Source organism: Rissa tridactyla, chromosome 9 (assembly GCF_028500815.1).
Source record: "Rissa tridactyla isolate bRisTri1 chromosome 9, bRisTri1.patW.cur.20221130, whole genome shotgun sequence".
In the NCBI taxonomy this organism is placed as follows: Eukaryota; Metazoa; Chordata; class Aves; order Charadriiformes; family Laridae; genus Rissa; species Rissa tridactyla.
This window is the reverse complement of record NC_071474.1, coordinates 13,714,187-13,738,636: the sequence shown is the minus strand read 5'-3', so window position 1 is coordinate 13,738,636 and position 24,450 is coordinate 13,714,187. Positions and strand designations below refer to the sequence as shown.

The 24,450-nt window shown below is 41.1% G+C and overlaps 1 protein-coding gene across 1 annotated transcript; it reads left to right on the top strand.

Annotated features, from left to right (window-relative positions):
- The first annotated feature begins 3,926 nt into the window (after positions 1 to 3,926).
- Positions 3,927 to 24,405, top strand: GLDN (gliomedin). Its single transcript, XM_054214263.1, has 10 exons — positions 3,927 to 4,159; positions 9,079 to 9,130; positions 11,273 to 11,290; positions 12,527 to 12,634; positions 12,956 to 13,102; positions 13,718 to 13,837; positions 18,701 to 18,781; positions 18,863 to 18,988; positions 19,710 to 19,860; positions 23,247 to 24,405. The coding sequence occupies exons 1-10, from the start codon at positions 4,127 to 4,129 to the stop codon at positions 23,704 to 23,706; spliced, it is 1,296 nt and encodes a 431-aa protein (XP_054070238.1). The 5' UTR covers positions 3,927 to 4,126; the 3' UTR covers positions 23,707 to 24,405.
- The last annotated feature ends 45 nt before the right edge of the window (positions 24,406 to 24,450 follow it).

Genomic DNA, 24,450 nt, shown 5'->3' with positions numbered 1-24,450 from the left:
GCTGGAATCGTGAAAAGCATAAATGTGATGTCAGATCTGTAGTTTGCATATTTATATTGATAGTTTCTTTCTAGTTCCTGTATAACACTGGCAGATTTGCATCATCTTTATATACCATGCTTCACTGCATGTCAGTGATGATGCACGTTTGTGTTAGGACGTGCTTTAGAGAAACAAATGCTGAAATGCCAGGAAATAATTGAAGTGCGGCTTGCTGGCATTCTGCCTACCTGAAAAAGAAAGACTGATGGGTATATGGGATAACAGTTTTCTCACATTGGTTGAGATTGCTACTGAGCATATTTTTTCTGTCCTTTTGGTAAGGAAATAGTAAGGTCTCCAGAACATATCAGCAGCATTCCCAAGCTTCCTCTCTGCTTTGCTAATCCCCAGTCTACCAATGGGACCTTTGATTTTCTTCATGGAGAAGGAATGGAGACATCAAGCACGAAGCTGCATTGCAGCTGATGACAAATGGACCAAAATTTCAGGTGTGTTATACAGGGATAGGAGATCTAGAAGGAGACATTGGATTATAGGGCAGCAGCAGAGGGTGAGAGGATATGGATACATTTGGATGAAGTGCTGGTTATATGGTATGGGGAGAGAGACTCAGTAGAAAGCTGGGAAAGGCGTGTCCACAGCCCAGTAGGGCACCTGCTTCTGCCACTGGAGGGAGGAGCTGATAGGACTTTCTAAGCAGTCTGAGCTTGGGAACCCCTTTACCGCAAAATTGTGCTGTCAACTGATTCCTGACTTTCAAAAATAGGGCAATTCCTTGACAGAGGTGAAGCTCCTTGTGTCCTAGCAAACGAAGCGCCCTACTGCCCAGACTGCCATATAACCACGTAACCTGTGGAAGAGCAATTAACAGCCTGGGGAAGAATCCCACAACTCTGCCAACTGAGCAGGTTCCGTACCGCAGCCTTGGTCAGGGTCTACACAGTGATCCAATGGCTCCTTTTTTTAATGAGCAATGTTCAATTTCTTTTTGACTGTGATGCAGAGAAAATCCTGCAAGATTAGACAGATGGGGAAACAAGAGTGCTGTATTGCTTCTGTTATTCTCCAAATGGTAGCTCATGATTATTATAATCTTTTTACTCAATCATTATGCTCTGAAATGGACAATAAAGATGAAGAATTGCTGTTTGTTATGCTATATGGTCTCTGGAGTGCCGTTCTATTTATGTTCTCAGAGAGAAAGCTTTATTTTCCTGTTATGATAGATACTTACTTGTTTTATTATATCTATGAAATTATACACTAAGGTTGCTTAAGACATAATGTCTTCTGGGAATTCTATGCAAGGTTGTATTTCTTTTTTTTTCCTTCACAGGATTAATACTATAAGTAAAACTGAAATATGCACTTCTGTGCTAAGCTAGGATATCAACTGCAGAGTAAACAATTATTCTTGTAATCTTTGGCGTCAGAAAGACTCTCCGCATATAAGTAGAACTTCGTGATAACTTCAGAATAAGGTGTCAAGGCCCAAGGCTTCAGACGTGATTTTTCAGGAGGTTTTTACATCTTTGGTTTTGTTATTATTCCTTAGAATGTCAATGTTTTACTGGTGGAACACATTCTAAGAGTGTTCATCCTGCAAAAAGATATACACGTGTGTATGATGCCAGTCCTCTTACGTAAAATAGATTATCTGCAACAAAGTATGGTAAAGAGCTCAAGCAGTAATTTAAACTTCAGTGAGATTCTTCTTTTGGTGAACATCTCATAGGAGGCTAGTAGTGGGAATATAAATAGAATCAGATACTGAAGTTGCAATTTTGTCAAGATGTTTGGGGTTTTTTTTTAAATAGTCAAATTAAGTTTTAAATAGCGTACTCTTTTCTGGAAATAGCAATGGAGCCAGTAAATTCCTGATTTTGTAAAACATACAAGCTGAAAAGCTTACTGTGATGTAGGAAAAGTTGAGCAGAACAGATCTAAGACGGGGAAACTGGTGAAACTTTTTTTTTTTTTCCCCCCACAAATCTGTCTGCCGTACAGGGTGAAATGAAAAAGGCATTTTGTATATATTTGCAATGTGTATGTGCTACCAAAGAGATCCCCGTGATCCTGTGTTACAGCACACGCAAGAGTAGACTTTTAAGATTGTGCAGTGATGTTACAGGACATCCGTTCAGAATTTTGAGAAAGAGATTAGCATTGTTGGAGTGGGCCCAGAGGAGGCCACAAAGATGATCACAGGGAGATTCCTGTGAGGACAGGCTTGAGAGAGTTGGGGTTGTTCAGCCTGGAGAAGAGAAGGCTCCGCTTATTGTGGCCATTCAGTACTGAAAGGGGGCCTACCAGAAAGATGGGGACAAACCTTTTGGCAGGGCCTGTTGAGTTAAGACAAGGGGTAATGGCTTTAAACTAAAAGAGGGAAGATTCAGACTACGTAGAAGAAAGATGTTTTTTATGATGAAGGCATACACTGGCACGGGTTGCCCAGAGAGGTGGTCGATGCCCCATCCCTGGAAACATTCAAGGTCAGGTTGGACGGCGCTCTGAGCAACCTGATCTAGTTGAAGATGTCCCTGCGTACGGCAGGGGGGTTGGACTAGATGGCTTTTAAAGGGCCCTTCCCACCCAAACTATTCTGTGATTCTGTGCTGGTGAGCCTTACGTCTTTGGATGTATGATGATTTTCTTCTGTCTCATCTGTTATTACGGGAGGAGATGGAATGATGTTTGTCCCCTCTACTTTCACCCTGCTCTACCTAAACCTATCATGGCTGTTCCAGAAGGAAAGTCTCCAATGCAATGCCTGAGGACATCAATGCTTTTTGCAGTAATTTTTTATTTCAGAGAGATGAGACCTTTAATATGATGGAGTTGTTTCTCCTCTGTTGGCTTCTCTATTGTGTTTAACCAACTGCAGCAGAACTGCATGTATTCAGTTCAAATTTGACTTGACTTTGGTGCACCGTGGGATTAGTGTGAATTGCAGGTTGGTGGCGTGGTTTGAATGAAGACAAAATGTACCTGATCAGCTGTAGAGATCTGCAGAAAACTGTCACTTTGACAAAGTTGGGATCAAGAACTCGCTCTTGTAGGAAACTTGGTGTTCAAAAAGCTGTGAATTTCTTGAGATCGATTTGAAGTAGTAACAATGTAAGAAAGCACATCTGCTTTGTCTTTGAAATTAAAATGTCAGCATTTTAAATAACTCTTCTAAAAACTATTCTGAGTTTAGTAACTTTTGTATTCTTCATGAAGTCTTCATATTCACTCAAATTCTGCTGTTCTTTACAACAGTGAAATTCTGGATAATTCATTTCCTTTTCTTTACTATGAATTAATTGGGAGCAAAGCCTATTATATTAGACATCCCATGTCACAGAAGGGTTGGCAGGAATAATTTGGGAAAAGCTTGTGCTTGAGCATGCAAAGCCAACAGGTAAAGTGCTATTAGTGAATGACATGCGATGTTCTTAAAGCAGGAAAGTGCCTGTGTGAGCTGCAGAACGAGGGTCTGCGTACCCAGGGGGGGTTCTGACCCTGCGCCGCCATCCACTGCCTGCATCGCAGCTTTGGGGAACGAAGCGGCCGAGAACCTTCGTACCCGCGCCAAGCCATGCGCCATTCGAGTCGTTTAAAAGCCTGCCCTGACTCCAGGCAGGGGCAGCTAAAGGCCGTCCCGGCCGTTCCCCTCCGGAAACGACTGACCGCAGTCCCCCCCTCCCGCCGGCGCCCCCGCCGTGCCCGCCGCGGCTGGGGGGTGCCCGGGCCGCGCTCCCTGCCCTCGCCCCCGGCCCGCTCCCGCCGCCACTCCCCTCCGCCCCGCCGGCGTCCCACGGCCCCCGGAGGGGGGGACATAAATCCCTCCCCGCCCGTCGCTGGGCTGCCGGCGGCGATGGCGGGCGGGCGGGCGCTGCCGTGCCTGCTGGCCGCCCTGGGGCTGCTCTCGGCGCTCAGCGCCGCCGGCACCCTCTTCCTCCTGGCGCAGTGGCGGCAGCTGGGGGCGGCGCTGCGGCAGCTGGAGGTGGCCAACGGCGACCTGCGGGACCCGCCGGGCCACCCCGCTCCCCTCGGGCCCGGCCCGGCTCCCCCCGCCCGCAGCAAGCGGAGCCGGCGCGGGGAGCGCGGCCGCGGAGAGGTGCGCGCCGAGAACGAGGAGATGCTGATGCTGCTGACCTACTCCATGGTGCCGGTAGGGCGGCGCTGCCCTCTGCGGGCACTGCCCGCGAAAGGCTCCCGCTGGGGCCGGGGCAGCGGCGGGGGTGTCCCGGAGGGGGCCTGCGCAGAGCCGGGTCGCGGGTGGGAGGGAGGGGACCCGGCAACGACACCCCTCGGTGCCCCCGGGGCTGGGGGCTTTGGGGACAGCGGAGCTGAGGCTGGTCCCAGCTTCGGCCTGAAGAGTCTGCTGGACGTGGCATGCTGGCAGCTGCGGTGCCAGGTCTGGCCCATTCCTGCTGCTGCGAGGTTTGTGTTGAGCAAAAATACCTACAGGATGCTTTCAGTAGGTGCCTACTGAATATGGTACCTAAGAAACAGCAGTTGCCTGCTGTTCATAGAATCATAGGGTTGGAAGGGACCTCTGGAGATCATCTAGTCCAACCCCCTGCCAGAGCAGGCTCACCCAGAGCAGGTTGCACAGGAACGCGTCCAGGCGGGTTTTGAATGTCTCCAGAGAAGGAGACTCCACCACCTCTCTGGGCAGCCTGTGCCAGGGCTCTGACACCCTCAGGGTAAAGAAGTTCCTCCTCATGTTTAGGTGGAACTTCCTATGTTCAAGTTTGTGCCCATTACCTCTTGTCCTGTCCCCGGGCACCACTGAAAAGAGCCTGGCCCCACCCTCCTGACACCCACCCTTGAAGTATTTATAAGTGTTGATAAGATCCCCCCTCAGTCGTCTTTTTTCCAGACTGAAGAGAGGAGGTTATCTGAGGTCTTAAGAGTCCATGGGCCACGTAGCCTAAAGGTTATGATTAAACTGTTAAAATGATAGTCACATAGGCAAATGGAGTCATTTGTAGTAGCATGGATTTAATGAAACTTCAAAAACTTAGTTACAGTAAAAAGTCAGCCTTCCAGTTTCCAAGATTTCAGATTATTAAATCTCTGCACCACTAATGGGCATCCCCCCAACCATGTTTTCTGCTCCTCAGCACCCCAGCATGAGGTGCTGGTTGTTACTTTACCATCATATTTCTTTGGAATTGATCCGTGGCCTTTCATTAAGTGTTAAATGTAAGGCAGTTTCTGACGGGTCAGAAGAGGAGAGCTGTATGTCCTTTCTCTGGCAAAACTGCGTAGTTTTTTGCACTTCAGTGAGAAGATTAGCCTTGCTCGGGAGGAACTAGGTCATGCGGTTGAAAAACTATACAGGTCATACAGTCGAAAAACTTCGAATAGATTGAAAAGCTTTTAAGTTCTCAGTCAGAAGAAACGCAAGAAAAATATTACCCATTGAGGGAAACCTAGCGCAAGTTCTGTCCCAGTAAGGATTGTGAGCCTAGGCCCCCCAAAAAGCAGGAAAGGCTGACTCAAGCTGTTACTGATGTAACTGATATTACTGGTATAAAAAATTACTTACAGAAAATACCTTTTCAGCGATGTTCTGCTGGCATTTTTGTTAATATACCATTGCAGTGATGATTTAACAGTGCTAACATCTCCAGTAATATTAGAGCTAATGAGATTGTAGAGCACAGGTGTTTGTAGCATAGAGATTTGATAATGCAGGTTTTTGGGGTTTTAGAATAAATAATTATTACTTTTACCTAAGGCTATTTAAGTCCTTGTGCTTTGAGTTTAGAATTTGCAGAACAAGAAGTCTGCAATCCGAAGAATGTCTTTTTTATTGAGAGGCAAAACTGAAAGGTACTGGATATTTGGTTCTAGTTTCTAATTACACTTACCAAACTAGCAACATTTTTCACTGGTCTATGTGCATCTTATGTGGGAGCATTTAATTTCCTGAAGTCTTAAAATCATCTGGTTTTGTACTCAAAATGGTCTTAAAAATAATATCAGTAATACACATTTCAGCTCTTTGTCAATTCAGAAAAGAAATGATACATCATTTTAGGTCAAAGTGGAATGTAAACGATTATTTTTTGAACCATAATGCTCAAGTTACTGTTACTGAAGAGGACTATTTCAAATGTGAAAACTTAAATGACTTTCTAGAAACATATACCAAAAAAATTTGTAAAGAACCAGTATGTTTTCTTTAGATCTTTTTGGATCAGGCAATGTTGAAAAATTTGCTGCCCCAGTGAAATACTTCTGTGCGCGGTACCTAAGCTTTTCATCAAAACATTTAGTCAAAGCTTCGTCCTGTTTCTTTTAAGAAATCATCTTTGCGTTTGGCAGCATAGCCCATTGTGTTCCATCCACTATGAATCCTTTCTTTGAGTCAAAGGGATCCACAAATAAAATTATCCAGAGGAAAGATTCAGATCCTGACAGGGGCTGAGCGCTGTTAATGCCACTTACTGCTGGGTGCTCAGGCTTCAATGGCAGTTGGCTGCGTGGGTCATGTTGACAGCGGCAGTTCAATATGCTTCTCTGCTGTCGTGGGGTAGCACGTATGGATTAAATGAATTTTATTGCCCTCTCCAAATAGCACCGAGTGACACGGTGTGTATTGTAACAGCATGGGGAAAGACTGTTCACTTGTGCTGCTCCTCCGTCTAAATCATGGCCATGAGTATTGCCGTGTGCCGCGTGCTTCATTTAAATCTGTGTATCCTGCAGGGAGTTGCTTGAGGCTTTTTTTGTGCCTTTTTGTTCTTGCAGCGTGCCCGTCAAATGGTTTTTCATTCTGGCTGCTGCTCAGAAGCGTGTGTCGCTGTGCGCAGACCCGCTTGCTCAAGGGGAAAAAGTCCTTAGAAAAATTTTCAAGCGTCCCCCTCCCACCCCTTCAGTTCTGTATTTTGTATCGAACTCCCACTAATGCGAAGCCCTGAACACTTCTGTAGGGTGAGACAAAGCTCCTTACGGGTGGGGAGACGATCCCTGCTGCATTGGTGGGCCTTAGAGCCATGTCCCAGCCGCTGTTGAAGGTGGGCTCTCAATGGAGGCTTTGCCTGAGCAGGGTCTCTCCTGTGGTGGAGGCACAGATTTCTTTGAAATAACTTTGGGCATCAAAAATCATATTTTACCTTTAATAGCATGAGTATATTTTTGGTTCCGTGCCTTTTGTTTATTTATTTCTATATTTATATACATATATATATTTATCTTATAAGAGAATAAATATAGGAAATTGGCAAATCCGCTGCTGTAGAAAGGCTGGCGAGGCTAACGCTCCTATAAGTTTGTCAGCAGTAAGTTTGAAAGTGCGATGTAAAACAGCGCAAGAAGTGGTGGTTTATGGACATCTAATTATCTGAGTAGTGGCCCCATAGTTTAAGTTGTCTTTTTTTTTTTTTTTTTCTTTTTTCACCCTCTCTTCATGAGAAAACTAAGCTTTTAGCCTTTAAATAAGATACTTTTATCTGTAGCTTTTCTTCGTGGCAGAGGTGATGCTGGCTGGTTGGATGACTGACGTACCCATCTTCCGTAGCTAAGCTGGAGGCTCTGCTGTAGGCTGGGTGCCCCCTGCTTGAGGGCCGTGTTTTTTAATTGTCACCTGAATTGCAGGGATTGGTAAAAATAATGCTGCTGAGCTAATTAGAGGGCCCCAAAGCAGGTTGTAATCACTTCAGCAACCTCAACAAAACCATTTAGTTTAAAATGCAGTTTGAATTAGAGCACACATGGATAATGTGTATTTTACAAATTATAAGGTAGAAGCCAAGTGTTTTTGAGAGGTGCGAGGGGAAAGAGAACAAGCAAATTCTGGTATTCAAAACCAGTTAGTTCTTCTCAGCCAATTTAAATTGAGTCTAAAACTTCTAAATAGAAGAGCTGTTCCAGTACAGTCTGCAATCCAGTAAATTCTCGGTATGTATCTGGCAGAATTGAAATCCATAGTCAAATATAGTTTGATTTTGCAGCAAAGGAATACTTGCCATCAAAATAATTGTCCTTTATTTGAGTCTGTAAGATTTGTCACTTGAAGCTAGTGATGCATTAATTTTAAAAATAAAGATTGACGGCGGCAAATAACCTTGCTAGGATTAAACATCGGTCTGCCTTTCAGATTAACTTGCACTTCTTCTGTCTTTTGGGACTAGCGCATTCCGTTATTTGTAAATAGAGTAACTGTACAAGTGTGCAAATACATGTGCAACTCTGGGTAAATGTGGTCATAAATTATCATATATTGCACAGCCCTGAAATAATAATCTTTTTCTTTTCTGACTATAAACATTAGATTTTCCCATAAAGAGTTGAGGTACTTCCAGTGCTCATGTTCATAATATTCTTATTTCTGCTGGATGTTTTGATGAGTTGCAAAACATTTTAGTGTGGACTCTTGGCATGCAGGACGTGTGACATGAATGTTTGCCCAGCCAAACCCCATGTATTTTGTAAAGATGACTTTTAAATTCATAAATTTTAGTCTACTCTAGATTAAAAGCATCTGTATGAATGTCTCTTCCAGCTTGATTTTTATGAAGTCAGGATTTGGGATTGGTATGTTGGGATGAAGTATTTTGAATGGACAAAGGTCCATTCTAAATTTGCAGATCTTGGTTATTCCAAGAAAAGAAATCGCTTACTTGGAACACAGGTCATCTTTCTCAGTGGATATGCTATGTTTGAAAAGTTTCTGTCATTTGATAAGAATATAAAATAAAATTGAATGTAGTTTTTATTAGCTGATGTTGCCTCTTAATACCTTCTACTGACGGAGTCAATGCATGGACAACCACACGTGTTTTACAGTAACGTGTGAACTTTAATGTCTAGATGATGTATGGGGTTGGCTGCCTGATATTTTCTTATTTTCAGTAAGGTTTAAAATGAGGTATATTGGACAGATTCCTGTGAGAGAATCACTGCCGTGAAAAGATGGATGTTGTCACAGTGTTAAAGGAGTTCTAAATAGTTTATTCGTATAAGCACAGAGTGGACAGTTGTATCCTTGTTTTTGGAATAATTTCTGTAGGCAAAGTAAACTAGATACTCTTATGGCACGTGTTGTTTTCAACTTTACTTTCTTTGCAACATTAGGTGCGAGTGATGGTGGATTTATGTAACAGCACAAAAGGGGTATGCTTAACAGGTATGTTCATTGCCTTACGCGTTACACTTACGTTACCTTCAGGAATAGAGAATTACAATGTTTTAAAAGAAGTTGAGGTCAATGACTTCGTCAAAGAACTATGCTGTTTATCAGAATTACATATCAATTGAGTTATTTATTTAAAAAAGATAACAGGTGTTGCTCTGGGACTTACCTATACCTACTTACTATAAATGCTGGAGCTCAGTTGATGTTACTTTCTTTTCTGAGCTATTTCTTTCCCGTTTTCATAAGGAAATCTTATAGATTTGGACGTTTCAAATACTAGTTGAGGTTTAGTCTTGCTATTTCTGTGTGTGTCCCCACACTTCAAGGCTAACATGATGAACTTAGAGGGTGTAGAACCTTGCTTCCATTGTTGTAACTGCTGTGGAGCAGCGGGACTTCGATGAGCAGCGTGTTTGTCCCCCCTGCCTTGGATCACGGTAACAGGACGGTGGGTTTCACGTGTTACTGGTGGGGAGCTGGAACAGCTGGTGCCTGGGACAAGAGATGATGTGAGACATTTCTATTTGATTTGCTGAAGAAAATGTCAGGTCGTAGCAAATTTAAGGGCTACGGTCCAGCTTTGAAGTCTATGACACAGAGTCACATGTTCTTTTTGGAAATGAGAAAATAAGAAATAAGCCACTTTTTATGAGTTTAAGAAAATGCTTCACTTGCTGTCTGTCTTGTATTTTCAAATGGCTGTAAGGTCCACTTGGCTCAACTGACTTCAACATCAATGAGAATTACCCTGGTGCACACAGATTTTAGGCGCTACTTCTGAAACTGTAGATTGGCTCTGATTGCAGCTGGGGCTGAACCACAGACAACCTGAAAGTGTTTCTTTGGGCTCCAGACTTCTGAATTCGTGCTACTTGGTGTCTTCTGCACCTTTTTGCTCTCTTGACGCTATCAAATTTTGCCTCTGTTACTGCCTTTCTCTGCTATGTGACATTTGCTGCTTTTCAAGCACCTTTCTTATTTATCTTGTGCTTATGCAAGGAGAACCCAGATCCTCAGGTTTTGAGATGAGGAAGTAATTGAATGCACTAATGGACGTAACATTGTAGTGTGGAAAAAAAAGGTCATTTACTGGAAAACTGGCAGAAACATGTTAACTGATGTTACTGCCTGTACTGATTAAAAGGGATAATTGCTGTAATGGTATTATAAAATGGTTTTCACTTTACTCATAATGCTTTCTAATTAATGCTGAAAATTGTCATCTTTAGGGAAATCTGGTAATTACAGTTATTTTCTATTGTAGAGAGTTTTGTTGAAACAAGACAGTACTTTGTTGGCTGGATAAAAACGTTCACAGAACTAATTTGATTCTTTAATTGCAACTACCACCTATCTTTCTGTTCTCCTAACCTGCTTCTCCTGTTTGGTTTTTGTGGTGTTTTTGTTTTGTGGGTTTTTTTTGTTTGGTTGGTTGGTTGGTTTTTTTTTTTTGGTTTTATAAAATGTGTATTGGGGATCACGTAAGATAAATCTTATTAGAGAAACATTTTCTGGCTTACTTTTGCTTTACTCTTGTCTGCCATGCTCTCTTCTCGTTACGGCCCTACACTTGACCCAAGTCAGAGAGAGCGAGACAGACTTTATTGTGTTACGTGTAGCTGAATAACTGAAGCAAATGCCATTTCTGTTACACCAGCCGGGTTCTGTGGGGAGCTGGGTCCAGTCTGGAGAACAATTACACGTGAAAAGCCTGATTGTGATTTAGGTGTAGTTAATAGGAATGACAAGACTTTTCTTTTTTTCCTATTTTAAATAGTCTGAACCCTGAACTGCAATGAAATATCCATAAAGCCCAGAGAAGTGTAGCATGTGTTTTTGTGTGTACTTTCAACAGGATTTTTAATTGTGACTTCATCAGTATTGCAAGGCTAGTCTTCTACTATAACAGGATCTTGGAGAGTGCTTACATAAAAGAAATGTAGTGATTCTTACGTGCCTTGTTATGTATAATACAAAGCAGTTAAATCTGTAGGTGTTAATTTTAAATTTTAGGGGCTTTCCTCCCCTGTTACTATTCTGATCCTAGTGTTAATCAATTCAATTTGGAATTGCTTTTTGTCTTCTTGCCAGGTTTAACTCATCATTTCTTCTTTCTTTTGCTTGTTCTTGTAGGCCCCCCAGGTCCCCCAGGTAAGATGCTTGGACAATTGCCGTAACGTTTTTGGGTAATTGAAACAGCTGCCGGTACAAAATGTTGAAACGTAGAAATGTGTCTTTTATGGAATAGTCTTCCTTTGCTAATTGGAATGAGGGAGGGTTGAATGACTGCCTGCCTTCATAATTTTTGTATTTAGGTCAACTTGTGCCCCTTCTGAGGGGGGAGGTTTTAGACATCATACTTTTCTAGTGGAGGGAATAGAATAGTTTCGCATTTGCTAAAATCTAGTTGATCAAAACCAAATGGAATTAAGAGTGTTTAAGTAGCATTTAGCTGAAGAGATGAGTATATATATAAAAAACCTCCCAAGTAACCTGATATTATAATTTTAACACTTAAAACATCTCTTTAAAAACGTTGGTTACTGATTCCCCCCTCCCACCTCACCCATCAACTTTCCTCCTTTCTTATTTAATTCTCTCTCTCGGTTCTCACTCGTGTGGTTGCTAGGCTATACGAACGGTCACTTCCTTTCTCTTCCAGTGCTTTAGCTGTGGGTCTGCTTAGAAGAATTCTCTGTAACAGAAAAGTATGGGGTACTTTTTGTTTGTGGGGTTTCAAATAGCGACAAAGAGGGAGCCATACCTTCTCTATCAACCAAACGTGGTTTGGCACTGCAGTGCTCTGGACAAGTAGGTAAATGCTTTTCCTGTTAGATGAGTGTGGCCACATTATACGCAGCATTAAAGCTTTTGTGGCTTGTGGAAGGTGTTATAGTCCCTGTCAAATTCAGAAACAGGATGGGTTCTGCTGTGTTTGTCCTTCAGCTGGAACCCAAAAGGCTGGTCTGCACTGGCCTTGATGCAAAATGCGTGCAGTATTCATTTCGTCCAGTTTTCTTATGCTAAGGCCAGGGCAAACCAGCACCCTACCTAGTGCACCCTACTTAGTGTACCCTATCAAAACCCATACTTTTTTGTTTGTTTGTTGTGGCTGGCTATTTTTGGTTTGGTTTGGTGGTGGGTTTTTTGTTGGTGTTTTGGTTGTAGCAGTGGGTTGTTGGTTTTTTTTTGTTGTTGTGTTGTTTTGTTTTAAGGAAGATATTCTATTCACATGGAGAACATAATGGCCAGTTAGAGGACTTGGTATGTCTAAGGAATATATATATATATATATAAAAAAAAAACACACTATATGTAAGTATGGTAGATTTAAGGATAAATTGTGTTTAACAGTGAAAATTCAGTTATGCTGTTTGGTTTGTTCAGGGCCTCCTGGACTTGATGGACTGCCTGGCTACAATGGATCAGATGGAGTCCCAGGTATACCAGGACAAAAGGGAGAACCAGGAATAAATGGAAAAAGAGGAAAAATAGGTAATTTTTCTTTTTGGGTGTGGGGGTGTGTTTAAAGAAGAAATCTTTTCTTACTGTTTATTCAGATGTAGCTACTTTTAGGTCTTTGTACAGGGAGAAGGGTTTCATGTTTACAAAGTTGCATGTTACAGAATTCTACAGAAGATGGTACATATACGCTACAGAATATTGCAAATATCAGAAATAAATTATAGCTACCCAGTTAAATACAGGTGAACAAAACAAGTAGAGTGAATACATTTTGTATTAAAAAAAAATGTGTTGATTGCTACTTAATACTGCAACAGTTGTTCTTGGTACGAAAATGCTTTTTATTTCTAGGTGTTCCAGGACCAAAAGGTGATCAAGGACAGAAAGGAGAACCTGGAGAAATGGGTTTACCTGGCAAGGATGGGATGCCAGGAGGAAAAGGCGCGAGAGGAGCCAAGGGTGAAAAGGGGGATGCAAGCAACGATGTGATATTAGAAGGTAGGAAGAAGTGCTCTCAGGAGCTCTTTCGCAACAGTGACCTTGACAAAGAAATATATACTCTGCTTCTGAGGCATGAATGGGATCTGCAGGAGCGGGACCAACCAGCATAACCATGTCATCCACAGTGAAGTTTGAGTATCGCTCTGCCCAGGAGATTATGTTCTCTTTTTAATGCAAGTCTTCACAAAAACTTCTCTGCTTGGGCTTTGGGTTGAGGTGTACGTGAATTTTAAATGAGGGGCAGATTTCCACTCAGGAATACATGAAGAAGCCACAAATATAAGCCGTGTACAATTATGGCACTGTAGCATCTGAAGTTGAGGTCTTAGAATACAGTAAGTAAAAGACAACAGTGCTTTATAACTCTCTAATGTGCCTGTAATCCAGACAGATAAATTGCATCGATGTCCTTCAACTTGTGAAGTTCCGTCTTGTTCACCTTCTGACAGATAGCATCCCACTGAGTTTATTGCACCGTATTTCTGTAGGCAGAAACCTCTTCAGAAGAGAGAGGCTGTTTTAGAGATCTGTCAAAGTCCATCCCGTGGGCACGTGCAGTTCTCTGCAGGTTGCCTGCAGGGCCTGCGACATCGTACTCTGTTTTGTACATAGGTGCAAAAGGTGAACCTGGACCGCCAGGGCCCCCTGGACCACCTGGACCCCCGGGGCCCCCAGGAAAACGTAAAGGTAAAGCAAAGCTTCAGGAGAAGATATACAGCAGCAAATGCACAGGTTAGTTCTTTCTAGAATTATAAACAGGTTGAAGATTAAAGCCATGGCTCCAAGTCTCACAAAACCATAAGCATGTGTTTCATTTTGCTGGCATCAGTAAAACTGCACAAACTTAAAGGTGAGCATGTGTTAAGGTGTTTTGCTGAAATATGATCTGGGTAAGGCAGCAAGCTATCTGCAGTATATCGTTAGCCTTTTAATTGTGCTATGCTAATGCTCAGGCAAAGTATTTACACACGTTATTTTCTGTTAGGTGGGGTATATTTGGAAAGTAAGAGAAATGTAATTGAAAGTTTTAGATTTTAAATGCTGAACTTTAATTTTACATGTAAATAGAACACCTGTTAATCAGGCAACATTTCACTGTATTCTACAAAACAAAATTACCTGGTCATTGGCAGAACTGAAGCAAGCTTGAACTAGCAAAGACTTTTAAAAGCTGGAGGAATACAAAAGGATTCTCTGAGACTTTGAGTCCATTTGAATATGTAAGTTTGGGAGCGAGGTGATCTTGAGTTCTTTTTCCATTGTTGCTGTTTATCATTATTGTATCCTGAATGACAGCTGGATCACAAGTCCCTTTTATTTCCTTTACTGTAGCTGTGTTGGTGAGATATATGGCTAATATTAAGAAAGGAAAAATTAAAGACAGAGTAGATTCTCTTCAAACTGGGGCTGCAGATTTCACATCAGCTACTGTTAGAACCAAAATATGAGTATCCAGACTGCCAGGTCATAGGCTGTATGCTGAAGTGTAGCAGCTGCTACGCGCTTTTTTTTTTTTTTTTTTTTAATAAAATCACTGATTAGAGTGCTGACATAATTAAGAGTTTGTCATGAGATATCTCTGGTGTGATTTTCAGGTGTGCTGGATACCAGTAAATACTCATGGATTGCACTTGATACTGTGTGTTGTTGGAAAAATCACGTCAGTGTTTCACGTCACAACTTCTATCCGTGTTTTAGAAAATCTTTTTCTCAAATAGATTAAAACTGTGCCTCAGATAAAATCTGCGTTTGTGTGTGCATGTGCCCGTGCGGGTGTTTTAGTGAGTAAAATGCTGCCTCCGCTGTGTGGAGCACATCTGGAGAAGGTTAGTTGGCACGTACCTCCTCCTCCCGCAGGTGGCTGGTTGGAAGTAGTCTGCTGTCTTGAACAGTATGTTGTAAATACATTGACAGATATAGTGTACTGAGCATATTCTTCCATGCCTGAAGTTTATATGGATTTAAATATATTAATAGTAGCTAAATACTTTGTGGAAGAAAGTGTTGGTGTCAATGTGATAGCAAAGACTATATTAATGTTCTAAAACCCTTCTATAGTACGCACATTTCTTACTGTGTTTTTACAGATGTTAGTATTTATCATAGAAAAATTTCATTTTAAACTGGATTTTTCAGATAGGCTTGAATTTCTTTTTGCATGTTTGAGTGGGAATAGCTTCTGAGAGGTTAACAGGGACATTGAGACTCACTGAAAACATTTGCAACTTTTGTAATCAACTTTATTTTCAGCAACATTGAAAAGAAAATGTAATTTCTGTAATCTTTGATCTCTCTAACGCTGTGAACAATTCTGTTTTGAATTAGAAGTATAAAATCAGGGTTTGATTTTTCTAATGCTTCCAAATGCCACTTTGGGCACATTGAGGGGGAAGAATGGTTGCAGTTGGGAAGGCTGGTGCTTGGAAATCAAGGATGTTCTTACTCATCTTGTCGTGAAAACCAGCAGACGTGTTTTAAAACAATTTCAAGATGAAAAGTCTGAAGTTGCTGGACTTTTGAAACTTCTGGCCAAAAATGTTATCATACATTCCTGAAAGCTCTCCCTCCAAAAACATACCGGTTTTGAGGCTTGCATTTCAAATCATCTCTACATACTGGAAGAGGAGAGCCTTTTTTTTTTTTTTTTTTTTTTGGCCAGTGAAGAATTAGCGGTAGAAGACGAGAGGAGCTGGTGGTTTGGCTGCTCAGGCCATGGGGTTCTACAAACATTGTGGAATAGCGATAAGTCGAAAACTTTGGTTCAAGCTATTAACTGATTATGGAAAGCAAAGAGAAGCTACATCGTATTTCTGGCTTACTCCAGCTTGAGAAAGGAAGCAAACTTTTGGGTTTGGATCTACGTACTGGATCTGTCTGTCCTTGCCCTTTACCCCTGGATGGTGTTGCATTCCGGATGGTTGTGGCTTTCAGTGGCTGTTGCTACCCCTGCAGATCTGGGACGAATTAATGGGGTGATAAGTTTTTATGTCACCGCCATTCTGCACAGTTTGCTGAGATGAAAAACACTTTTTTATTATTATTATAAATGCTGTTAGCCAGAGGATATTTAATACCGAGTGGAACATATATCAATTACTTCTGCCTCTTATTTTTAATATAGCATGTAATTGTAATTGTGGTAGCATGTAAGAACCTCAATCAGGAGATGCTGAGTATTGAAGTGTTAGAACAGAGCCCAAAGAGCCTCCTTAGAATGGAAAGTAGACAGCTGGGGCAGAAATCTCATCCTGTTTGAAATTCAGAAATGCATCGACTGTTATCCAAGATCGCATTGGACCGTTTACTCAGGTAGCCTCTTTTCAAGTGTTGAAACAGACTGAAGTGCTTTGGAGGGTAAGCTGTCTGATGGATTTCTGAGGGGTTTTAAATCCCAGAGTGCAAATGGGAGTTATACGCAAATAACTCTGCAAAGAGAGGAGATCTTCCTCAATGAGCATTTATGTTTTATGAGTCAGTGGGCTGTGAGATCTTATCACCAAAATGCAAAGTATAAAGCAGCTTTTATAATTAAATATTCATATGCCTTTGAAGAAGAGAGAATACACATGCTGATTTACAACTGTAATTAACTTATTACATAAGAATACAAGCATGGTTTCTCTAAACTGAATTTTGAATGGGGTAAGACTTTATTTCTTGAAGAGACGAGAATAATTAGTTGGAATCTCAGGTGTATTTTTGCTCAGTGGTAGTTAGCTGATCCTGAAGGAAACAAAACATCCCTGCTCCACAGTCCCTCGCTCCATCCTTCCCACCCTCTCCAGACAAACCGGATCAATAGTTTTAATGTCTTGTAAACTCCACGAACTCTCAGCCAGAATATTTTATGATCAGAATAGTAGGTTACTTATCTTTTTTTGATGGAAAGAAAGCAGTGAAAATTCCACATGAGAGTCTCTGTATTTTTAATGTTAGTTGCTTTCTGTTTCAGGCACCTGGAAGTTCTCAGAAAACGTTGCAAATATTCTCAAATCCAAATAGCGCACTCGGCTTCATTACAAACACTGACCCAGTCCTTGACTATTCTATAGTCTTAGATAAACTACTGTATGGGGAGCTGCTCATTCAGTTAACTCTATCTATTGGACTCAGCACAAGAAAATGAACTTGTGCATTGTGCAGCTTATAATTTCTGCGTGTGGATTCCTTTTTTGAGATATTTTGAGATCAGAAGCTGGAAAGGGATCTAGACGGATTGCTATCGGTTTTCACCTTCCCGTGGTTGGGCTGACTGTTTGTGCCTTATTTTGGAGATACGCTGTGACACTTACAAACTTTTAAAGTCATATCACCAAATGTCCTGGATAAATGGGTGGGAGGAACACGTGGTGTTCTTCCTCTATCTTGGACTAGTTTTCTTCTGCGTGAACAGAGAGAGGATATAACCTGAAGGAGAAAACAACAATGCAGTATAATCTGCCCTTTTTTTCCTGAACGTCACACTACCCTTTCAGCATTACTTTATAGTTATTTCATAGTTTTACTGTCTTTTTCATTTAAACTACATCACAAGCCTGTAAATCCTAGAAATATATTGGAAGGCAACAATTAAAATGCATGCGCAAAAGAATTTGCAGCCTGCATGTCAAGCAGTGTGAAATGCGTAAGGAGATGAACGTTAAGAATGGAATGAGAAAACAAGGCTACAATGAAATCAGGATGCCTTCAGCAAAGAGCTGAGAACTGTTCTCTCTCACTATTCATTCTAAGCAAAATGAAACGTGTCACATTATTTTAAAGGCAGAAGAGGCATCTGGGTTTATAGAAAAAGGTCCATAAGTATTTTCATTCAGGCATTGTTTTAACGGTAAATGCTAAGAGAAAACCCAACCAGTTACTCTTTAGATAGTTGAGGGGTGGGGAAAAATGTTTCTGGAAAAATGTTTCTAGAAAGATGTTTCCACATTTGTTTCTGATGTGAACCATTTCTCTGTGTGTAAGGAATACAGTGGGATTTCCCTTAGTCTTTCATATTCCTTCTTTAATGCCATGGGTGACTGACCCGCATTCTTACGCGTTATGTGCTCAGTGCATGCGCCAGTGCTTTGTTACTGTCTTGGGCATTAACAGTTTAAGCAAAAGTTGCAGTGTTGCCTGCAGGATGCACCCCCTCTGCTGGGGTACGGGGATTTGGGTATGAAGCTTTTGAGTGTAGCCATCACTCATTCCCAAGAAACCATTTTTGGTATTACTGCTAAGTCAGCCAGCTGCCAGCTTTCTCAGTTGTCTGACGTTATCTAAGGAAAGGGACAACCCTGTCTTTCTAAGCAGCTACTCCGAAATTCACGGCTAAGGAATTGAATCTGTTGAGCAAAATTAGTTACTCCTCAACGTTGACTATCAGCCTGACAATTTTAAGGAGACAAACCAGCCCGAACACTTCATTTCCTGGGTAGAAGTGAGAGCAAGTTTTTTTAATCTCAATTTTTGACTAGACCAACCTAAGCTTTTTTCCCCCAGATGAAACAAAATCCCAGTTGTCATTCCTTTATTTTAGTGGTGTCATTGATGTGCACATCTGTCACATCAAATATGGAAAAATGACACGTGTTACCCTTTCTCTCTGAACTCTAGGTGACACGTGTGCTGTACCGAATGATGATACCCTGGCTGGAAAAGCTGAAGACAGAACCTCTGTTCCTTCAAAAAAAGCCGGTAACCTGCTACAGAGCGTGACTAACTGCGACTTACTGTTTTAATGTCACAGATAATGGACATGTGCTTTTTCTCTATTAGAATGTGTCATAACATCTGTAGGAAGTCCTGTTCACTTTGTCAGTGTACAGCAAACGTTTGGAACGTGGATGCGGGAACCTGCAAATATAAGCGATGAAAGGATTTGGCTTACCATGCATTTTTCAGGTACGCTAGTACTAGTCACTGATCAAAAATGAGTTGTTACGCTAACAGCGCTTTCTTAATTCCTTCAACATAAACTAGTATTTCTAATCACGTATGATGGGTGTTTTACCCACATCTGTTTCAGAATATTTTCCATATTACCTGTATAACACTTGACTGTACATACGGTTATAGATATTTGTAGTATCTTTAGACATTTTCAGAGACAACATCTGATTTTGAAAATAGTTTGAGGATTTTAGGTTTTTTAACTAATCCAGGTTTAAATGGCTGTTGTTCGTGCCTTTTTATTCTTTTCTTTCAGCAGTTTCCTATGGCTTTACTTCCCTCAATTGTAGCTAGAATTTTTGCCTTTTCATTTAGCCAGGCATGAAAACGAATCAGATGCTCCATGAACTACATCTAGTGCAGGAAAATTTCCAGGATCTATGTGGAAAAAGGAAATAGTTTCTGTATATTTACCAATTATGTTCAGAATTAGGGCCCGTCAGGTCAGTGGGAAGCAGGCCCTTGAACACCTCTATAGATTTTTTGGGGTGTTTGTGGATTATTTTATCATGTTCTAGCAAGTTGAATCACTATTGAAAACACAAATACAATTGTTGTCTGTCAGATATTTGATTGAGATTGACTTTTAGTAGAGACTGAATTTTAGGGTAGAGATTTCAAAATTAGATGAACCAAATGATAGTCCTTTTTTCATGTTTTCCCCTTCGTTTAGGAAACTCTATAAAAGAATATGAGAATTCCAATGCCTTGCTGAATGACAGCTACAGGATCATTAACATCACAGGATTCTTTTATGGATGTGGTCATGCAGTACAAAACAACTACCTGTACTATCAAAAGGGAGGAACCAATGTCATTCTGAAGTAAGTCAAACACAGCTGGCTTAAGGCAAGTGATGTTGTGGAAGAAGGAGCAATGGGTTAGAGTGACAGAGGTCAACCTGGGAAAAGCAGAGCACTTCCTTGTACCATTTTATATATCTTTTTGGTCCTACCTAGAATAGGAAGAATGGAGGAATGGTTCAGAATTTGTAGAACAACTAATTTTTTCCAATCTGTAACTAGAATGTGGGCCACCGGCCTTCCATCTGCGTGTGCAGATGCTGTGGGAGGAGAGGAGCGGGGAGGGTAGTCCAGGTCTGTTACTCTGCCGTGTCAGTCAGTTCTTTGAGCATTGCTCAGCTCTGTGTCCAAGCGGCGAACGTGAGCAGTTTAGTATGTGATAGGACAACTGGGCCTCCAGATTAACAAGACACCACGTGCAGAGGTGACAAGAGATTTTTCTTTTGTTGATCCTGGGGTCCAGCAGGTTTCTGTTATACGTTACATTGCTGTGGGTGTTGTTGCGCTTGGATTCTTTGCTGTGTTCGTAATTGTGAGAAAGAAAAGGGAACTGACTAAGGAATCTGGAGGTCAGAAAAAAGTATTTGTTTAAAAAAAACAAAAGCTGTGCATCCACCTGCATCAGAGTAAGAATTGGTTCAGCTGCATTTTGGGGGACCCAGATGAGTGGTTAAATGATTGTAGCCTACATGTGGAACTTGGCTTTCTAGAGCTTCTTGCTGGGCTGGTGCAGGTGCCTTGCACTGGTCTGAGCCGGCAGGGGTTGAGTTAATGCTGCTGGTGCAGAGGAGTGCACTCGGGCACCAGCTGAGGACATGGCGACCTGGTGGATTGCACATTCCGTTGTGGAGGGGTGGCTCTGCTGTCTGATTTCCTTGTAATAAGAAGCTCCTACAGTTCCCCCAGTGTATCTCCCTGAATTGGACCTGGGAATTACATCTCTATTTCTTCAGCTTCTACCGAGGACAGAGACAGACAATACAAATCAAAAACAAAATCTCATCTTGTGGGAAGAGCCAAAGAAAGACAGGCCAAGGGCAAGTGCAAGACTGCATCTGCTTTCAAGTCCTCTTACACGACTCTGATGTTAGAGCCAAGAACGTTACTGTACCGTACTTTGATGTCTATTCCCAAGCAGGTGTGAGTGCTGCCTTCCTATATTCATTTGGATGCCAAGGAATGTGAGCAAGCTGCTTGGATTCTATAATGTTTATTCTGTCAAAGACAAGCCCACTTTTTGGCAACCTCCTTTAAATATCTTTGGGGCTTTTTGTTTATACATCTGTAAAAAACCATCTTCTGTGTAAGCAATACAGTGTGATAGGACAGAGGTTCCATGCCTTTGCTTGGGCACCGTTAGTTGGGAAACGCCTTCACGTACAGATGAACGCAAACTATTCGTCGAATTTTCAAAACCTCTCTAAAGCTGCTGAGAGATGGCCTTTCTGTTCAGTTATTCACTCCAAGATTATTTGCCTTCAGCACAGATAGGATGAGGCACTAAGAATTCTGTGGCAGTCCTTGGTTTTGGGCTGCAGAAGAGCTTCTGGGAGTTTTGTATGTAGAAAGAACAGATGAGCACCTGGTTGGTTTGTTTTGCAAATGTTGAAAAAAATATTTAAAAGGAGTTTCCAGTCATATTTAAAAGCTGGTAAAACTAGGTTTGTCTGACATTTGGCAGGTTTTCTCATGATGGTCAGATCCCTGACATTGATTGCTTCATCCTTCCTTTTTTTTGTAACAAAGGATGTTTTGTTCTGATGGGTGTTTTGTTCCCACCTGTTATTTTTGGTTAACTTTGTTCATCTGCATGATCAGAGAAGTGTTTGTAGCTTGAGTCCCCTGCAGTTGGTGAAAATATTACATTATATCTCCTCATTTACCCCAAGGTGCCAAAAGATTAAGGAATCTCTGAGCCAACGGGAGTTTGAGGCTAGACTGCCCTTGACTGGAGGAGTGGAAGAGAACCTTCATGAGTGAAACCTCACTTTTCTGCTCCCTTCAGAGCAGGATTTTCAAATAAAAGAGGAAAAGACAGGGTGTTCTGTGTTGCAGATCTGTCATGTTTCTAATGAATCTTGAGATGCTTTTTATCTTGTTGTCTCTTTATAGAAAATAAATCCGGAAGAAAATCTGCATTTCTCTGTGACTGTTCCTGCTAAGGGCTGTCCTTCTAGCCCTTGCATGAGGTTATTTACAAATGTGAAGCAGCTAACCAGATTAACTGGGTTGATACACGTTTCTCAGAAACCTCCAGCCTTGAAGCCTTTTTCTATTGCACATACGTGCTGCTGGAATAGGGAGTTGCTGCAGACATGAGTTTTACAAAAGCTGAGGGGAACCATCTAGTTAGTCATTCTTGACTTTTCTTAGGATGATTTTTCCACTATAGGCTGTCAACGCCGCTTCCACAGAAAAATTATTCTTCCAGTATTTTTTCTTCTATTGTTCCTCGATCTGAAAAGTTCCTGTCATTAAGCCTGTTTTTTTCAGAAATCTTTTGTAACTGTATTGAGTAATGTTTTTGCTTTATTTGAGGAACGTGGAGCTCTACAGGTAGATGAAAGTCAGACAATGCAATGTGCTTCATTACAGAAGGCATTACTTAAAAGGATAAAGTGTCCTCTCTCTGCCTTTGCTAAAGCACTGCATTTTTCAGTGATTAAATGCTCACTGCAAATGTGTCTTGATAGTAGCTGATTACCCTCTTAAACTACCAGAGGAACTCAGTTTAGCTGCTCAATGCCGCTGTCCTCAGATTATCTTCCTATTAAGGAATTTCAAGGAATAAAAACAATTTTATACATCAGAGATGAGACATTCAGGCTGTCCTGTTGGAGGCCAGCATGAGGTCAGCGTTTTGGCTCTGCAGAAGTACAATTTTTATTCCTTTGATGTTTGCTTGAGCAAATCACCGCATTATCTGAACTGTTTTCAAAAGAGGAACTCTAAGACTAGGTGAACCTGCCCAGAATTCACGCTGGTTTGGTGAATCACATTTTCTGCCTTTAGTTCCCACCTAGTAGAAAGCAAACTTCTGTACAGATTTTATTTCCCAAGTTTGGGCCTTCACCTGGTATCGAATTCTTTTTCATACCCATTCTTTTTAGTTGCCTCTTTCATCCTAGTGATAATAAAGCTCATAGACTAAATAAAGTGAAACCTACCAAAGGGAGTTCATGCTCTTGGGCATCTTTTAGGCTGGTTATTACCTTGGAATTTTCTCCTGGTGTTTTGGAAGGTGCTTTGAGTGTAATACTTCATTTTAAAAGACATTCGAATGCTCCTTGAACTCGAGTATTTTCAACAATGATTTATCAGTAACGCACTCTGAATTGATTCAACCAACTGGTGTGTACACAAATGAATTTTTAACGCAGCATACTGAATACTTTATCTCATTTCAGACTCGGGCTCGATAAAGCATCGTTGGGCACACTGCTAATTGAAAATGCCTTATATCATGGTCGTAACTACCTCTTTTCTAACTCGAAGACATATTTCAACGTAGCAGTGGATGAGAAAGGTCTTTGGATTATATATGCCTCAAGCACTGATGAAAATATAATAGTAGCACGTGTTGATGAAGAGACATTTTCAGTCATTCGGCATATCAATACTACGTATCCGAAGTCCAAGGCTGGTAATGCGTTCATAGCGTGTGGCATTATGTATGTCACCGATACTAAGGATATGACAGTAAGTTTTGCTTTTGATTTATTGAAAGAGAAGCAGATTGATGCAAGGTTTGAGTTACGGTCTTCACAGTCTGTTCTTGCTATGCTTTCATACAGCCTAAGAGATAAGAATTTGTATACGTGGGAGAACGGGAGCTTAATGGTATACCCTGTACATTTTGGCAGATGAATGTATTTTAAAATGTCATGTATGGCAGCCACGTTTGACTAAATAGATTATTTAAAGCTATATGCTATACACACGGGGGTCTCCTCACTTGGTATAACTTTCTGTTCACCGATGGTGGTTTGTGAGCGTGCATAAAAGGGAGATCAGGGGCCTTTGTACAAACACACTTCAATTGTATAGGCCATTCTCGTCTTTTAAAAGAATAGCTGTTGAATATTGCAGCTGGCACACAGTTAGCACAGACTTGCTTTTGTTTTTCCCCTGATATTCAGCCAATAATTATATCTAATGTACGTTGATTATTCCATGGTTATATGCTCAGCAGAGACTATTTATAACTTTCAGTTGCAATCATCTTATCTGCAGTCATTTTCTAGTCAGTGATTATGGTCTAGTATAAATGTCTAAATAATGAACTTTTGTGTACAAATACCTTTGTCATTTTCACTTAATACTTTCCACTGATTTTCTGTGAACATTTTTCTGGACAAAGATACACAGCTGTTAAAAATAAATGGGATGGAAGTAGTTGTTTAAATAGAAAAAAAAAAAAAAGGCATAAAGCTTCAAATTTGACAAGTCCAGTGAAATAAAAAGGAAAATCCAGCCGAAGTACTTGGAAAATGGGAATAATGGCATTATTAAATATTGAATAGATACGAAATTGTGTTTAGTGAATGGAGTGTGGGAAGAAAAGTAACAAGGTATAAAATTGAAGATGTAAAATTTATGATTAAAATTCCC

What these genes read in the sequence shown, in the direction of transcription:
- GLDN (XM_054214263.1), top strand. Translation starts at nt 4,127, where the DNA reads ATGCTGATGCTGCTGACCTACTCCATGGTGCCG. An exon ending in TGGAAAAAGAGGAAAAATAG is followed by an intron (nt 12,635 to 12,955) that starts GTAATTTTTCTT and finishes TTTTATTTCTAG; the next exon opens with GTGTTCCAGGACCAAAAGGT. An exon ending in CAACGATGTGATATTAGAAG is followed by an intron (nt 13,103 to 13,717) that starts GTAGGAAGAAGT and finishes TTTTGTACATAG; the next exon opens with GTGCAAAAGGTGAACCTGGA.